This window comes from Monocercomonoides exilis (assembly GCF_001643675.1).
Source record: "Monocercomonoides exilis strain PA203 chromosome Unknown scaffold48-729018, whole genome shotgun sequence".
Classification (NCBI taxonomy): Eukaryota; Preaxostyla; order Oxymonadida; family Polymastigidae; genus Monocercomonoides; species Monocercomonoides exilis.
In genome coordinates this window covers 55,646-74,763 of record NW_027150593.1, presented here as the reverse complement: position 1 = coordinate 74,763, position 19,118 = coordinate 55,646, and the positions used below count along the sequence as shown (strand labels likewise).

Genomic DNA, 19,118 nt, shown 5'->3' with positions numbered 1-19,118 from the left:
TGTTCCAAACTTTTTCCACTTTCATGTCAAAACAACTCAAACATTCTTTAACAAAAATGTTTTGAAAAATAAAAAAAAATGAGAAATTTATTTGGAAACTCTGAATGGAACAAAATTCATAAAGCAAAAAATATTGTCCCATTTATTTATTTTTGATATTTTGCTCTTTCATAAAAAAAATTTTTTTTAGTAAAAAAAATGTTAAATAATTAAAAATCAATCTTTATTTCATATAAGTTTTCTTTGATGGAAATACATTTTAGAAAACAACAAATAACCTAACGTTGTTGATAATAAAGGAAAAAATAAATAATAAACAATTATTCACAGAGTTGAATTATCATTCAATTATGAATTATCATTTTTTCAAAATTAGAGTCATTAAATAAATATTCAAACAATGATTTATTATTATTATTTAAAAAAAAACAAAGGAGATAATTTATTAATTGAAAAGATAGAATTTTTTTTCAGTTGAGAAAATATTCGAAAATTAAAATAAAAAAAAAATGAAATGAATTATGATATTTCAATTTTTTTGAAAAAACAAACAGAAGGATGCCAATTTTCCAAAGCGAGATGATTCCAATAATCATTTCATTTTTCAGGAATAATTTCTGAAACAATATGATCATTACACTCAATAACCTTTTTAATGGCACTAGGTTTAGAAACATCTTTTATCACAATGGCCAAAAAATGCCCTTGCTTATAAAGAGCATTTGAATGAATAACACATCCAACTAATTCATAAATAACAACATCATCAACAGAACCAGAAGTTAATGATGAATCTTCGGTTGAAACGTTTGGATCAAATATTTTTAAATCCTCAGGTCCTAATGCTGAATCAACAAAATGAATGAAAAGAGGAGGAGCAATTACAGAAAAAAAATCACAAACGTTGAATAAAACACTAAACACTTTAGGAAAATACAAAAAACGAACATATTTCAAAAATTGTCTATCTTTGTGACATGATACACACTCTCCTTCTCTCTTCTCAACTATAAATGAATTATAAGAAAATAAATCTTGAAGACCAGAAACAACATCTGATCCTTTAATAGTCACAAAAAACTTATGGCTCATTCTTGAAATGGAGCGATCATGACAATGAACACACATTTCAACATTTGGTGAAATGATGGCAAACATATCATTTATTTCATTGCAATTTTTGGAAAGAACTTTGAGAAGTCTTTCAAAAACAGCAGACAGTTCTTTTGGCTGATTCTTTCCTCCAAGATAAGAATCGTAAAATTAATTTATTTGTCCTCCATCCCACACGTCGAAATTAAACGAAGAGATTCGAAGAAAATGAAACAGATGCATGCATGTTTTTTGCATTATGTTCATTGAAAAAATGTCTTTTTATTTTAGACTAAGAGAAGCCATGCATTGACAAACAGCAGAAAGAGGGCACACACTGCCATTGTTTTTCAATCCTCTTTGTGAAGAAAGAAGCATGACAACGCAGGATCTTGTATTTTCTATCAAAGATAATGAAGAAGAAGATGATGAAGATGAAGAATTTTGCTTTTTTGATTGTTTTGTAATTTTGGATGAAAAAGTCGAAGGTTTTTTGCATTTCTTTGCTTCATTTTTGTTTGTGTGAAATGAAGAAGAAGCTTTAAAAGATATACAAAAATCATTGATATGATGTTTAATTGAAAAAGAATCTTTTTTTCACTTTCTTTGAAAATGCTTGTAGTAATTTGAGAGGAATGTTGTTGCTGTTGCTGTTGCTGTTGAGTCTGGAAATTCTGCATCGATGTAATAGATGAAGGAGAAAAAAAAAGAAAGAAGAAGAAGAAAGAGAAGAAGAAGGAATTGAGAAATCAGATAGATTGGATGATGCAACGTGTTCTATTTGTGTAGTCTCTGAGTGATTTGGAAAAGGTGCTTGTGTTTCTGTTGGAAATGAGCTTGTTGTTGAAGTCTGAGACGAACTGGGCAATGGGAGTGAAGCATATGAAGCATTTGCATTGGAAAGTGAAGGTTGCAATTGCAATACATCAGAAGGATCAGATGAACAAGATGGAGAATATGTTGAAGATGTTGAAGACGCAAAAAAAGACGAAGACGCAAAAGAAGAGGAAGAGGAAGAGGAAGAGGAAGAGGAAGATGAAGATGAAGATGAAGAGGAAGAGGAAGAAGAAACAGAATCAGATGATGCAAATGAGAATTAAGAAGTTTTAATCATTGACGCTGAATGCAGAAGTGCTTGTCCATTTTCGCTTTCTTCAGTTTCCTGCTGAGTTTGTGTGTGTGCTGTAGGCAATGAAGAAACAGCTTCAAAAGTGTCATCAACAGAATCAACAGACGACTTGATTTTTGATGCAGAAATTGTCCCCGATAAATGGTTATGCTCTTTTTTAAGAAAGTTTGAATGATTGTGTTCTTTTTTTGTCTTCTTCATTTGAACGTTCGCTTTTCTCATTTTTTTCTTCATGCTTGCATCTGATAAAATTGCAGAGACAGTTTTGGTTGTTGATGAATTAATTGTTTGTTTTGCATTAGATGCAGAAGAACAAAAGGCAAAAGAAGACGATGTTTGCAGAGGAGCAGGAAGAGCAACCTGTTTTAATGAAAGTGGCTGTCCTAACGATGAAGCAGATATGTCAGACGAAGATACAGAACTGGTTGAGATAGTCGAAGAGTACGCACATGCTTGTGAGTATTGTGAAGCTGTTGAATGCAAATTCATGTTCGAACCTTCGGATAAAGAGGGGGAGGCTGAACAGGAATGCGATTGAACCAAGGAAAGAGATATCCAGCTGGTAGCATTGGATTCGCTGGCAGTGAGTGAGTGCAGGGTATTCGATGTGAAAGAAGAGAGAAATGAGCTCTTTTCCTAAAGCTGCAGTGTTTTTGCAGAAAGAGAACTTAGTTTTATTTCACTGGTTGTTGTGGTTGAAGAGAGAAGATCATCAAAGGATGATTTATAAAAAGGATTATCAGAAGAAGAAAAAGATAGAGAAAAAGAAAGAGAAGAGAAGATGAATATAAAGTGATTGAAAGATTTGAAAAATATGAACTTTGGAAAATAATTTTCTTTAAACATGCATATATAGATAGGAAAAAAAAAGAATCAAAAAAAAGCAATTTAGCTATTATCAAATTATTTAAATATTTATTTAAAATCTTCTTTTTTTCATTAAAACAATTTTAACCTTTCCTTTTCTCACACAATCTCTGACATGCGACAGATACTTTATTTCATGCACAAAAAGTACATACAGATGCAGCAATACTGTCAATGAATAAATAATGAATGACAAATAATAATCTTCAATTATTTCATCTGACAACCTCTCTCTTTCTTTCTCATCTTCTTTTATTTGTTTGTCTTCATCTTCACTTTCAATAATATCGACAATATCTCCATTTCTTCATTTTTCATCTTTCTCCTTCTTTCTTTTCTTTTTCATATTTTCTTTTCTTGCCTCTCTCCCTATTTTTTTCATTTTTGTTTGAACAAATCTTCAAATTTTCTTCAGTTTCCGTTCTGCTGACATCACAGGTGGAAAGACAAGACTCAGAAATGTGGAGCTCAAAGAGAAGAAAAAAGGAAAAATCATATCGAAAGTGCTGAACATTGGATTTACAAGGAGGAGAGGGAGGTTTGGCGGGAATAACAGCATTGGATCATTTTTGTCGGGAGAGGAGAAAGCATGTGGAATAGATGAAGAAAAAGAAATAATATGCTTATCTAAAAACAAATTGATAAAATTATGCTTTTCTGTTGCTTCAAACGAGAAGCATCGAAGCAGGGAACAGCATTATTAATGTCAAATGGAAGAAAAGAGAATTTGGTGTATCCATTGAAGAATGAAACAGAAGAAAAAGTATTTAATTACGAATTGAATAATGCATAAATCAATTTTCTCAAAAAACAAAGTTTTTTAAAAGATAATCAAACTTTATATTTCTTGCCTCAAACCCATTTTAAATTTCGAATTTATCGTTGATCTGCAATTTGCAGAAGTGATTATTTTTTGATTGCTAAGGGTGAAAATGATATAAAGAAGAGATCAATTCACATAAAAACGATTTCTGCAAATTTCCAAGTAATTAAAAAATTTTTGTGATCGAAAAGATCAAATTGAACAATTTTGAGAATAAATATTTATTGAAACATATTTAAAAAAGAAATTTTGACTTTTTTTTTCAATTCAAAAAAAAATTATAATGGTTTGTCATTTGTTGTATTGTGAAAATTATTATTTTTTAAAGATATGTTGTTATTTTTTGAAATATTGTTCTCAAATTTTCAATTTATTTATTTGTTGTGTTATTAAATTTTAACAAAAAAATCATTTATTTTCACTAAAGTTAAAATTGCTCCAAAAATGTCTATTTTTTGTTTGAAAAATTTAATTTTCCATAATCTGAAAAAATAGTGGATTTTGTATTCGATGTTAAAATTTTTAATTTGAAGTTGAAATGGAGTTGAGACTCATGTCAGTTTTGACAATTCGAAAAATTTCAAAAGGACAGTTTTGAATTGCATTTATATTTTTATGAAAATTTTCATATATTGGATTTGTTGATTTTTGTTGGAATTAATTCAAAACCTTTTATTTAAAAAATAATTTGGATAAATGTTTTGCACAATTGCATTTTTTATATTTATTAATTTATTTTTGGCATTGGTCTGAATTGAACCATTTTTTTTGCTTTGTTTTGAAAATTTTGAATTAAAAATTTAGAAATATCATGGTTTTTAGTTGCCTAAATCGATCGGAATAATAAAAATTGCTTCACTTTATTTTTTCGATTGTTTCGTGTTGATCACACGTCCCATAATATTATTATGATTTTTCACGATATTTTAATCAAAACCATAAAATGTATTTAATTTTCTGATATTTCACAATTTATCTTGCTTTTTGAAAAGCAGAACAACTCTCGATATATCTTATGCAGTTTTTCAGTTTCATAATTATTTTTTGTATTTGATGAATTTTTTTTGATTATGGTTAAAAAGGAATAGTATCATAAACAAACATAATTGATTTGGATTTTGTATCAATTTCTTGATCAATATTCTGCAGAATCAAAAGAAGAAGCCCCGATTGTTCTTTCTACCGAAGCAAACAATCTTCAACAATCAGCACCAAATTCCAGCTAAGCAAATGAAGGAGATGAAATAGCACAAGAAAAAAGTTTAATACCAACTGATTCTTCAATCAGCTCGTCTTCTCCTATTTCAGATACAGCAGACTCTTCTGATTCCTCTAATTCCTCCGACCAGCCACAAACACCCAAACAAGATAAACAAAACATTCAGGAGCAGAAAGAGCTTTCCAGAGCGCTTTCTGCTCTGCACCAGAAAAATACCTCGGATGTGCTGCGTCAAAGCAGCAATCTCAAATCCACAGGCGATCCGAACTACCACTTATCTATTGCTGTTCACACCAGCGAGGAAAATATGGTTGCAATGTTGTTCATCTCTCATTTGATAAAATAACCTTCTTTCTTGCACATAGTTGTGCTTATGAACCAAACAGAAGGATTTGATATGTCAGATGAAGAATTTATTCCGTTTGCTTCGCTTTAATCTTCAATTATGCATTCCTCGTCTTCTGCTTCTTCTCTGCTTCTTCTGATGTTAGGTTCTTCCTTTGTGCGATGCTGCTACACTCTCTTATTCTCTACGCTTCCTCACAAAGATCTCCATTCGTTCTGCATTGAGCTTGCTCTTCCCACTCTTTGTCATCTACTCTTTGCTCCGCCAACACTCACGCCACTCTTGTCGTTCTCCGCGCTGCCAATGAGACTCACTCTCAGAGGGCGAATTTCACACTGGGACAGTTTATATCTGGAGGAGTGCAAACACTCAATGACGTCAGGCTGTGCATCGATGGTTTCGTTGTCTATTCAAAGCACTTTGAAAGAAAAGCAAGCAAAGTCGACAGTGCAAATAGAAAATCTTATGAAAAGAGAGAAAATTGTCTGTCCATTGATTTGCAAACCATCTCCAGACATCATCGTGCCATCATCTGTGTCTTCGTTTATGCCAATTGGTGCATTGCAGGCTTCAAATGAGAATCGATCTCTTCAAACATTTCTTGTGTCTGTTTAACACAGTTCATCTGTCCAGCATTCAACTTTATCATCGCAATCGTCTTCCTCTGATCACAACCGGACTGGAGCGCTGTTGACACCCACGTTTGACTTCATGTTATCTTCGTCCTGTTTCCATTCCGATGTGTTCTATCCACTTCAATTAACAATTTCTGATCTTCTCACTGATTTTTCCACCATCAACATGCAAGTTTGTTCTGCCTATTTGTGTATCACTCTTCACTCATCGTCTCTCATCTTCTCTCATCTTTGCTTTCTCTCCTCAATTTGTTCCGCCAAACGCCTGCTCAGTCACCTCTTTCAAACCCTGCTGCCATGAGGATGCTCCGTCTCCAGTTGGTTGAGCAATAACTCAGAATAAGGAAAAGGGCTGTGATGGAAGAGCAAGAAAGACTGAATCAGCTGGATGATGACAGCGATGATGAGGCTGAAGAGGAAGAGGAAGAAGAAGAGACAGATAAAGGATCGACAGGAAAGCATCTTGTTCTTGCAATGCAGAATATGATTGGGGGGATTGCTGATTTGGCAACTGATGAGTTATTTACAGTGTCAAACAAATCTGCTGAGATGACATCAGCCATCGGGGGAATGTTTTCATTTATTAGTGAAAAGAAGAATAAAGACGATGAAGATACAGATGATGAGTCAGATGAAGGAAGCGAAGAAGAAAAAGAAGAAAAAGAAGCTGAAGCCTTTAGAAAAGAAGACAAGATATAGAAAAAATCAGAAACGCTATCAACAGCCAACGAAGATCAGGAATCACATGAGGCAAATGAATCTTCAAGTGATTGACAGATTGTTGCTTCCAATAATTCTTCACAATCCACTTCAAGCACACCTCAACCAATTCCAAACTCACACTCAAAAGTTAAGAATGCATTTTCTTCTTCCTCCTCTCTTTCTCTTTCTGCTTCTCTGCTATTATTCATCCTTCCTTCCTTCGTTTGTCGTGCAGATGGCATTGTTGTACTCTGTATTCATCTGCTCACTCAAATAACTTCTGTTGGTTTAAGCCTGCTTCCACTGTCTCCTTCAAAAAAAAATGTATTCACATGGTTCACGTAGCGATGATAGCTCGTTAAGTCTTGTTCACAAAGTGCTCATTGCAAAAACCTCTGCTCATTCTTTTTCGCCAAGTCAGCAGATTTCGTGTGAAACAACTTCTTGGCTATCAGATAAGCACAACAACCAAAAGCTTTCATTCACTTCTCTTTAAGCAATAAGATCTTCGAAGAGATTTGCATCTTCAAGTTCTCTTGCTCCTCTGAATGACATCATTTTTTTTCTGAAGGATGCTGTGCCTCTAGTTCTGTCTGCAATGGAAATAAATACAAGAAGATGAAGTGAAAAAGTAAATTTGAATGATTCCACAATTGTTTATGAGAACGATGATTATCCTTCTAATTTATTCACAACTCGAACTCATCAATCAAACAATACTTCATTATATCCATTCAATGAATTGAGTTCTGTGGGAGCATCTTCACTTTTCCAAGTTGTCCAAAAACTTTTCAATCCGCCTGTTTCTTTTTCCCACATCTCTTTCATCAGCTCCTGTCCATTCAACCCGGCAGGCACGCTAACTCTGCAACAGAACGTGTCACTATGGGCAGCCTCCTTCGACTTCCTCACGCCGCTCAAAAAGAGCACACTCAGCAGCTCCACGTTGGGAATATCGCAATACACAGACTTTGTCGCCCAGTTGGCTGTCAATGAGGCAGTAAACGGAGGCAGCTCGCAGTTCTGCTTTGAAGAGACGTGCGTTGGCTTGGAGATGATGAATGTGCTGTATGCATTTGCATACGTGCATCATTTGTCTGCACTGTCTCTGTGTCTCCTCTGTCGCGTTGCTCACATTTTGGAGAGAGATTCAGAAAAGCCTCTTTTCACTTCTTTCTCTTCCAGCGAACTTCCGCCATCTCATGTTTATTCTTCCTCATTAAGCAAACAGCATTGACGCAAACTTGGATAGTGCTTTTTCGATGATCAATGATGAACTTCTTTAGCTAAATCGTCTAATAATATGAATCACTCATTAATTTTCGATTATTTTAGAAAAAACCTTCATCATTATTATCTAAATATTCAAATATTAAAGTGGATGTTAATTAAGTTCAATGCTCAGCAAAATGAAAAAGATATATATATGGCGAAGTGAAAACAAAAGAAGCAAGTTGTGGTTGATGATTTTTTCTTTATTTGTGGGTTTTGTTACGGAAGAGTTATTGGCATATTTGGTGAACCAATTGTTTTATTCTTCATCTGGCTCCTGAGAAGTTTCAATTGAGAGGATTGTTTTATTTGCTTCAATTTTTTTTGAAACTTTTTTCTAAAGCCTTTTGACGTTGTTGAACATAATATTGAGTCCATTCTTTATAGAACTCTGATCCTTCTGTTTGAACATGTCTTGTTATAAAACAGTTTTACACGTTCCTCTTTGTTGTTTGTGATTGTTCTTTCATTTCCTTCCTTTTCATCTTTTGATCCTCGGATATTTCATCTGCATTTTTGTGATTGGACTATCCTTCAAACTCCTTATGTTCATCTTCTTCAACAAGTTCATTTTCGTCATGCTTGAAGTGATGTTGTTCGTTACAGTGCTGATTTTGCACACTGTTCAAATAATCACCATGCCTATCATCGCCCTTGTTTTCCAATGAACAAAACTCAGTATCAACGAAAGCAACATCATTGAGTTTATTGCATTAACAATCCTCTTCAAAGAAATCATATGACGTTGATGTATCTTCCTCATCATTTTCATCAATAGAACATTTTTCATGATTGCTATCAGTGTAATTTGTTTCTTCTGTTTCTTTTTCATTAATTCTGTTTTTCTTTGTTTTTTTTAGTAATATATAAAGATCATCCATATCAGATAAGACACATTCTTGATTTGATTTTTCTTCTTCCATTTTTTTCATCACGAATAATTCACTCATCTTCTTCTTTTCTTCTTTTTGAATTGTTTCAATCTCTTTTTCACAACTTTCGAAAGTCTTTATAAATGTTTTAAGTTCTTTCACATTCACTGTTGAAAAGTCGCTTTGAAATTATTTGCTGACTTTTGTGAATATTGAATCTATATTTAAAATCATATATATATTCCTTTTTTTTGTAAATGATCTTCCCCTTTTTGGTATATTTTCTTTCAAGTGAGACTACATACACTCAATTGTTTGAGTGTGTATTGTCTGATCGTGTTCATCTTTAAATCGTTCCGAGTGGTTGACACTTTTGAGTTCATATCCTTCTTTTTCTATTCCGCTATTTGCTGACCATTTATCAGATTTTAGTTTCGATGTTTTGTCCTCAAGCTTTTTCACACATTAAACTATGGTTTATTCTGGTCTATCCGGAATAAATTCAACTTTCATACTTTGTTCCTTTTCTTTTTCTTTTCTTTCAACGATTCCCAAGATCCTTTGTTGCTCTCTAATTCTTTCAATTCCGTTCTTGCTTTATGTTATTCATGTTTCGTCAAGTTCCAAGTTTCTATCAATACCAAATTTTTCATATCGATTCATTTCAATAAATATTCAAATTCTTCTCGTCAGTTCGTTGAATTTCAACACAGAAAATATTGAAGTATTTGTTTCTTTTACTGTTTCTTCCACAGAGTGCCTATACCAAAAATGGTGGATAAGACACATAATAATAAAAGAACTGAGTTTTTTTTTCTAAGATTGAATTTTTATTCCAATAGTGCTCTTTTTGACATTTCAAACATCTTTATAAATATTAATTTTTCGCTTTTTTCCATTTTTTTTCATTTTTCTTTTGCACAGTGTGCAGATTATTTCTTCACTTATTGATCCCAACTCCTTTAAAGAGTGTAGCGCATAATCATCTTTTCCTCCAGAAGCAATAAGATATTCAGTAAATGTTATCAACAAAAGCTCTCCTTTTTCAGAAATCATTTCCACAGAAATAATTAATTGAAAAAAATTTGAAAAATGAGAATTTTATTATGGGATATGTGATCAACACGAAAAAATCGAAAAAATAAAGTGAAGCAATTTTTATTATTCCGATCGATTTAGGCAATTAAAAACTATGATATTTCTTAATTTTTAATTCAAAATTTTCAAAACAAAGCAAAAAAAATGGTGCAATTCAGAACTATTCTTTTTTTTTTTTTTTTATATCCATCACATTAATTTTATCACACAAAAGATCACAATTGATCAAAGAATAACGATCATTCCAATCCAGTAATGCATTGTTCATTATTCATTATTGGAATTTTTTTTCAAAGTTAATCATGAAATATTTAGCATTAGTTTCCTTCATTACACATAAACTTTTAACTTTATTTTGTGTTTGATATTAAAAAATTATCTATTTGTTGTTATTTAAGACAAACAAATAATAAGTTTTTATTCTTTTATTTTCATATCATCAGTTTAAAAATTCAATTTAATTTTTGAAATGTTTTTAAGTTATTGATATTTTTTTTTTGATGCAAGATAACTTATTTTTTATTTGCTTATATTGGAGTGTTTTTTAATAATTATTAAAAAATAGGAATATTTCTTCGTAACCGTGCTTGTAATTATAAAAAAAAATTCATTAATAAATAGTTATCAAAGAGTGATTATGAAAGTTATAATAATGACATATGCATGGCGAAAACTTTCACTTCAAATGTTCGTTTTTTAATGACTTATAATTTTGATCAATTCTCATTTTAAGATACAAACAGTTTGTTTTATTTAAGTTGATTTCATTTCATCATGTGTGTTTTTCTACTCTTTTTTATTTCACTTCAGGAATTTTTGAAAGATTTCCTGTTTCATATTTTCAAAATTGAAGGAAAAAAGTAGGTTTTCTCAGCAGATAAATATTTCTTGTCAAACGATGATGTTTTGTTTGTGTTCTTGATGAAACGCATAAGTCGTTTTTTCTCTCTAACCTTTTATCTGCAACAGCATGCTTGTCTTTTCGCAATTCCTGATGAAGAGAAACGAAAAAAAAAGGTGACAGTTGATAAAAAGTCATTATTATTATTGTTATTATTATTATTATTATTATTATTATTATTATTATTATTATTATTATTATTATTATTATTATTATTATTATTATTATTATTATTATTATTATTATTATTATTATTATTATTATTATTATTATTATTATTATCAACATCAACATCAACATCAACATCAACATCAACATCAACAACAACAACAACATCATCATCATTATTATTTAAAATAATCAAAACAGATATTCACTGTTCTTGTTAATTGTTAATTCTTTTTGTATCATTGACATAAAAGAAAAACAAAAATTTGATGAATATTTTGTTTATTTAATAATGTTATTTTTGAAATGCTCCATGAAATATGAATGAAAAAAACTCTTAAACATATCTATTGTACACCAAGTATTGTTTATTGCGGAAGTCCAAAATAAACTGGCATTTTGTCAATGATCATAATTCCCCACTCTACTCCCTTTGTTTGTTTTGTTTTTCTGGTGCATGAAAGCGGCAATGATTTGTTGTCCAATTTCACAATTTCGATCACTTTTTGGATGCTTTCTTCGAAAATCTGAGCTGTTGATGCAGTTTTCTGCAAATCATTCACAAGTCCATTTTCTTTAAAAGCAGAAAAATATAAATGGATAAAGCAACTTGCAGTATTGCATTCATTGCACCCCACAAAAGATGTTCCATGCAGACGTGTGCAGAACACAAACGAACCTGTTGAATATGAAGTTTCCAAAGGGAAAAAATTAATAAATCCAATGACTGCAACAAGTGTGTAGTATTCGGAGGCAAAACCAAAAGCAATATTTTTTCATTAGCAAGTCGAGTCAATACGTTGTCCGACAGGTGTATTCGGCAACCATCAAGCATCAACACTGCTTGTGCGTGTTTATCTGGCAAAATCATTCTTTTAATGTTGACATGAGGAATGAAAACTTTCTCAATCCAGTTTTCAAACCACTCCTTTGTGAAATAAGACGAATTTCCGATTTCTACGCAACCATGAATTCCTATTTAATAGCCTAGAGACCGAAGCGATCTTGTGTTGAACGGTTTTTGCACCAGAAAACAAGGAGGGACAAAAGTACCATCAAGTGAAATACAATGAAGCAATGAAAACTTTTTTTCTCCTCTGTCAACAGGCGTGTGATCAATTGCACGATTTTCATTTGTTCCGACTATAAGGTTCATCTTTCTTGTATCTTCATACGCGTGATAGCCTGATTCATCAGCACAGAAGATCATGGATGAATATTTTCCACACACATATTGAACAAAATGATTTTTCCAGATGACAATGCTTTGTTCCGATATTTTCATTCTTTTTTCTTCTCTCACGCTTGAAGGAACGATCATCAATTCCTCGCTATGCCTTTTTATGAATGAAGAATGAAAATTGTGAGAAGGAGTTTTATGACAAACTTTTGCAACAACGGCTCTCAGCGTTTTCTGTGTGATTTGCTTTCTTTTCTCTCTCAGATTTTTAAAAATTTCCATGACTCGTTTTTCTTGCTTTCGAGTCATCAACTTGTTCTTTTTCTCGATAACCTTTATTATTATATATCCTGTTCGAATCTGACAGACAAGGCTCGGTGTGCAGTTGAGTGCCTTTGCAATTCGAACGTTTGAAGGTATTTTTGCTTTTCTTATTTTGCATGCGTCGAAGAATGAACGAATTAATGAAACTTTTGTTTTTGAAGGTTTTCGAGACAAGAAGGATGAAATGAAGTGGAGGTCTAATTTTGGAATGAATCCTGTTCACACTGTTTCAAATGAAGGGAAACATTAAGTTGATAATAATAAAGGCATTTCCAATAAACAGATAGACAAATTAGTTTTGTTTGAACAACCATAATAATTAAAGAATTAATGTTTCCAACATTTAACAATTTACATGAATGGTGAGTGACTGAATCTATTTTCTAAACCAAAATGTTTTTGTTTATTAAAAATAATATTTTTATTGAAACACATCATATTGAATAGGTGTGAACAAAATTATATGTTCATAAAAGTTGAACTTTGTTGTTCAAGTCACAAGGAACAAAATTTACAGATGAATATTATTCTATAAAAAGTTTTTTTCATTAAGAATTGCTTGTGTTAATTAACAATTCTATTGAAAAAAGTTTGAAAAATAAATGAAACTTGCACAAATAACTCCAATCTTTGAACAATTAATAATATTAAAATTTTATAACTGTTCAGGATGCATTATTTGACAAATTGTTTGTGACTTCATTTTTAAATTTTTATGGTTTGATGCAATTTTTTTTATAATTCTTTAAGAAAACGTTTTAAATCGAAAGAGAAAGAAAGATAGCAGCATTCAAAAGAAATTTTGTTCATGTTAATAGCTGATAAAAAGTTTGAAATTTTGATTGAATATGTTATTATCTCAACACTTTCGTACAAGAGAAAAATATGCTTTTGAATAAATAATGGTTTTGAAAGATATCATCGAGGTTTTGTTACAATAGTCATGTTGAAATTTTTGTGAGAGGTTTGTTTTTCATATGGTTTTCTATGAAGAACACTTTTTTTTATCTGAACGTTTTTAAAAGTTCATTTAATTAAATGTTAATAGAAAATATTTAAAAAATAAGGTTGATCAAAGTGAAATTTCATACCCTTCAAAACTGAAGCTTCCCGCTTGAGTTTCTTTTTTTTGTGCTCTTGGTCTCTGAAAGTTGTTTATCAACAAAAAAGAGAAGAACGAAAAATTTTGGAAATGTGCTATCTTCTTTTGAGCGATATTAATGAATAACATATTTATGATTCTTTGATTTATTTTCGGATTTACTTTATTTGTGAAAATCAATAGAAAATTGAAAATTTGTTTGAATTAAACAACAAATAAAAAAACAACAATGTCATTACAATAATAAACAGTTTAAAGTTTCAATGAATAAGGAATGTTTTCGATAGCTGACTATCCGTTTCAACCGTGAAAAAAGCTTTTCACAAGAGGCTTAACTTCATGGTGCAGTCAAAAGGCAATAGCAAATATTTGCGAAGATGGTATTGACTTTTCTTATTGATGCGATAAGACTGTTAAACACAACTGGTTCTCCTTACGGACTGAAATTGGTCTGAGCAGCTATTTATAGCTTGAATAAGGAAAGGCATTCTTTTTGAATCTCCTCGCAGCACCTCGTTAATGTTTGATAAACGTTGTTAGAAAATGATACAAAAATCCTACTGTGCCAATTAGAAGAAATTCTTTCTTCGATTTTTGTTTCAAAATTGTTCACTTCTTTGATTGAAAAACATGTTCGATAATCTAATTTATCATTTGAACCAAAGAAAAAACTGTTTCTTTGTCATTTTCTTGTTTGTTTTCAGCTTGTCTCTTTTCTTAACTTGAAATTTCTACCGAAGAGATTTCTGATGATGTTGCTGGTGTTTTTGAAAAACATCCAGATCTTGTTTGACAGCAATTACACACAGTTTCATCAATATCTTCACATGCATAATCATCTATTAATTGATCTTCTTCTTCATCATAATACGTAAATTCTGCAGAGTCATTATCTTCGTCTTTAACTTCTCTTTCATCATCTTTGCGATTGAAAGAAATAGTTTCTTCTAAATCATTCAATATGTGTTGCAATTCATCCAGTTGAGAATAAAAAGAATCCGAAGAAATACACTCCGTGCTTGTCGAATGTGTTGAAGAAGAAGAAGAAAAAGAAGAAGAAGAAGAAAAAGAAGAAGAAGAAATGCTATTCAAATGTTGAAGTATTTTGTCTTTCGTTGATATAACTTCAGAGTATGCATTTCGAAAATTACTCTGCGATAATAGAGAAGATATAACATGAAATTTTTTGCAATTTTCGTTGTTTGCAGGCTGATAGTCTGAAGATAAATTCAAGTCAGCAGATGTTGCTTTAAGATCAAGAAAGATGATTTATCAATAATTGTTTTTGGCGAAAGCCTTTTTTCAATAAATAATGATGACTAAATTGATTATTAGGTTTGAACAAGAAACTTAAATTGCATTGATCGAGAATAATTCCAATGGATAGCAACATCTTTTTCACATGACAATTCCTTTTAAAATTTCTTTTTCAAAAGCAATCCATCACCGCATAAAGATCTTCCTTCTGCACCGTTATTCGACAATTCTTTAATGCATGTTTTTTCTTAGATTTTTTGATTCTTCAGAACTGAAACAGGGATTAGTCAATTTCCAAAACAATGGAATTGAATTATCTGAATGAACAGTCAAGGTCACAATTGTGCATTTTTTCCCAGTGATTAATCCTCCATCCGTCATTAATCCAACACATTGAACTTTTGTCGTATTTCCTCTCCCCAGAATGGTTTTCGATTTTCAATCTTTAATAAAATTTGTTATTGTCGTGCGCGTTGGATGATGAAATATTGAAGAACTTGGAGTGTCTGAATGATGCCGTGAGTATATCATTAAAGTTTTTCAAAAGAATAAAATTCCTTTGATCCTGCAGAAAGAAAAGATAGGTTGCATCGAGAAATAAGGTTTAAAAACAGATCACATAAAATGTTTGGTTTTTGATTATATTTGTTCTCCGAAGGAAGCACTTCCTTTGCATTTTTATCTTTTGTTGCTTTTTTTATCCAAAACCATTTGTCCAGCATTGTATTTAGAAACGGGCACTTGAATGATTTGATTGATATCGAATTTTCCCTTCCTGAGCAGCTGCAAGCCACTTCGTTCTTTTCACACATACACATCAACATGTGATTCCCATCAATTTTTGTAATTCCATCAGGCTTCACGCAGAAGTAACAAAGCCAAATGTCATTGTAAATAATCAAAAAATGCAACTTGTTTTTTGAATTCATTTTTCTTTGTTGGATGTTTATAACTATGAAAAAGAATGTACATAAATTATGAATCTTTTTATGAGTAATTAAAGTTGAAATTTTGTTCATAACAAGCATGTATATCACATTTTCGTTAAAAATAATAGGTTCAATATGAACAAAGTTGAAATTTGCATTTTCCAGCTCTTTAAATTTCCTTTCAAATGACGCTTCCGGAACATAAAAAAGAAATATTGAATAAAAAAATAAACAAAATGGAAAATAAAAGGCAAACAACTGCGAAGTTTTCCAAAATTTTTTTAAGCTTTTTGGAAAAGATTTGATTATCACATCTGAAATATCATCCATTTTTTTTCATTTGTCAATGACAGTCAATGACAAAACCAAACAGAAAAATTCCTCAACTGACTTTTCTTGTTATTTAATAATATGATTGTTGGGTAAATGATCTTCGAAAGAAAAATATTTATTTATCAAAAAAATATCTTTAATTGTTTAATGATAATTCACTGATCATACAATTGTGCTTTCAAATATGGTGAAACTCAAATAGATATTTTTTTTTGTCAAATTGTCAAAATCTAATCAGTCATTTTATCATTGTGTCGATTTTCTCTTGTTACGTCACTGAGGTTCAGTCACAATTATTTGATGTTCTAGTTCTGGCGTGACAGGCGAAAAATCTTGTATCATCTTTCAAACACACAGTATATTTCCTGTTGATTTCCAATTGACAAATTGTGTTTTAAGTTCCAACTGGATACTTATCGTTCTTTCCATTAATTATTATCAAGAGAGCTGTGATTATGGTTAATTCCTTGTTTGCATGAACAAAGAGAATAAAGATTGAGGTGAATCTGTTCGAACATCACCAAACGCTTTTTCATCTGACAACTTTGATAAATTGATCAAAAAAGTTGAACCATGGAAGCAAAACAACATGTATTTCCGAAGTTGGGAAAAGGCGATAATGGACAAAAATTTTACAGAATGTTGAGTATCTCCAATATCAACAAAACCTTTGGTTTCTTCAGTGATTGTTCTTGAATCATAATTATTTGCATTATCACGAGCCGCATAATAAAATTCATCAATGGGGTGTTCAATATCCATTTCAATATCCGATGAATGAGAAAAAGATTGATTTTTGTCAGCTCCATTCATATGCATGAATTCCTTTCGTTCGCTCCGTTTGTGTAGCAACCTATTGAATCTTCTTCATCAATTTCCTCCACCTCCAACAATAGATCGTTATCACTTTCATCTTCAATTTGCATGCATAAATTGTTCTGTGATCAAAAATTCGAATCATTGGTTAGAACATCTTGGCTCGAATTGAAATAGCCATGAAGTGGATCTTCATCCTTTTCAGTCATTTCATCACAATTCAAGATTGTGAAATTGTAGTCGTTGAAATAAATCAGGTTTTTCTTTTGTTGGTTCAACAAAACGAAATTTATTGTGAAATAAATGAAAATATTTCAAGAATTGGTAATTGATGCAAACAATTCCAACATTTTGGTTTCATTTTTGAACATTCCGAAGATTCAGCGAAAATGTTCATCATGAATTTTTCAAAAAGTACTTAATCTTCATAACTTAATTCGAAAATATACAAATGAATTAATTAAAGTGTTGAAAGAAGAAAGAATTCAATCAAACTTGATATTATTATCTTGAGGGTTGTTCCTTTGCTTGTGAAATATCAAAGCTTATATTCGAGGAGCTCATATTTGCGTATTTGTAATTGTCTATTGTGCAATTAAATCCACACTTCTCCAATTGATCAAAGCTTTATTCATGGCAAACTGTTTCATATTTGTTCCACTTTTACATGCTTGCCCTCCGAATTATTCAAAACTTGCTATTCAAAATAAAATTCATTTTGATTTTTCTTTATTTTTTATCCGTTATAAAAGGATCTTATGATCCACTCAAATAAATAAATTGACATAAACTGTCATCAATTTTTCTGCATCTTTGTGAAATATTTTATTCTATGCCTCTGAAAACTGATAAATAATTTTGAGTTTTATCCATCAATATATATATATATATATATATATATATATATATATATATATATATATATTCATTAATTAAAAACAGAATAATACGAATTATTGCGAAATCTTTTAAAATTTTTTCAAAAAGCTTTGGAAAAAATTAGATGATAGAATGAGAAATATCTACCATTTTCTCTTTTGTCAGTGTCAGTCAGTGAAGGTCAATGACAAATTGTGACAAAAAATTTTTTAATCTGACATTTTCTATCAAAAAAATATATATATATATATATATATATATATATATATATATATATATATATATATATATATATATGGGTGATTCTTTTTGAAAAGTCGCAAATGTTAAATTTTCTAATATATGAAAAATTTCATATTTTGCAAAATATTTTGTTAACACACATCTTTTATCACTTACATGGAATCAATCTCTTGATTGTGCTATTTCGATCATTAAAATGAAGTTTCGTGAATGAAAACAAAATTTTGAGCATAATGAAAAATTTTTGATTTATTTGAAAATTTAACATTTGCAACTTTTCGAAAAGAATTACCCATATATTGGAAACTTTATCATATTTTAAAAAATTTGATTTCTTCAAAATAATAAGAATTGTTGTATATCGATTTTCGAATGAATTTTTTTGTTATAAAGAATTGTGAAATCGTTAAAAATTACTCTTTTAGATAAATCAAAAAAATCTTGTCAGTCATTTTGTCATTGTTTCAATTTTCATTTGTCACGTCACAGAGGTGTTCTTTATTCATTTGCTAGTGTGTAGAAACATGTACTTTTTCATCTCAACAACTTTATGTACTAAATTATCATCAATGAAGTTCTAAACATCCTTGAACTTCTCACTTTTCCGTACAATGAAAGATTCGAGAACAACATTTATTCAGTTATTTTTAAATAGAAATTCGATGTGATACCAAACAAATTTACGAAGTGATAAAGGTTTTTCCCATTTTTTATACAAAAAACTTAATTATCCAAACTTTGTCGAAAATTTATTAACTTTGCAAATGCGGAAATGGAAAATTCATTAATTTAAAGTGAACTTCTTGTGAAAACTGTTTGTTTTCATCTTTTCTGTTGTTCCTCTCTTTATATCAAACTTTTTTAACTTTTTGTTGTTTGCAGCTGATTCGAAAAGAGAAGTTGTTTCAATTATGAAACACTGCAGAAGGAA

The 19,118-nt window shown here is 30.7% G+C and overlaps 3 protein-coding genes across 3 annotated transcripts; all 3 read left to right on the top strand.

Moving 5' to 3' along the window:
- Nucleotides 1-2,453: 2,453 nt before the first annotated feature.
- MONOS_15858 (uncharacterized protein) lies at nt 2,454-2,759 on the top strand (the record flags this gene model as incomplete). The annotated part of the gene is made up of 1 exon (XM_067868759.1): nt 2,454-2,759. The coding sequence occupies one exon, from the start codon at nt 2,454-2,456 to the stop codon at nt 2,757-2,759; it is 306 nt and encodes a 101-aa protein (XP_067721187.1).
- Nucleotides 2,760-5,575: 2,816 nt separating this feature from the next.
- MONOS_15857 (uncharacterized protein) lies at nt 5,576-6,091 on the top strand (the record flags this gene model as incomplete). The annotated part of the gene is made up of 1 exon (XM_067868758.1): nt 5,576-6,091. One exon carries the CDS (start codon nt 5,576-5,578, stop codon nt 6,089-6,091), a length of 516 nt encoding a protein of 171 aa, XP_067721186.1.
- A 377-nt stretch (nt 6,092-6,468) lies between these two features.
- Nucleotides 6,469-6,810, top strand: MONOS_15856 (uncharacterized protein; the record flags this gene model as incomplete). Its single annotated transcript, XM_067868757.1, has 1 exon — nt 6,469-6,810. The coding sequence occupies one exon, from the start codon at nt 6,469-6,471 to the stop codon at nt 6,808-6,810; it is 342 nt and encodes a 113-aa protein (XP_067721185.1).
- Between the last annotated feature and the right edge of the window lie 12,308 nt (nt 6,811-19,118).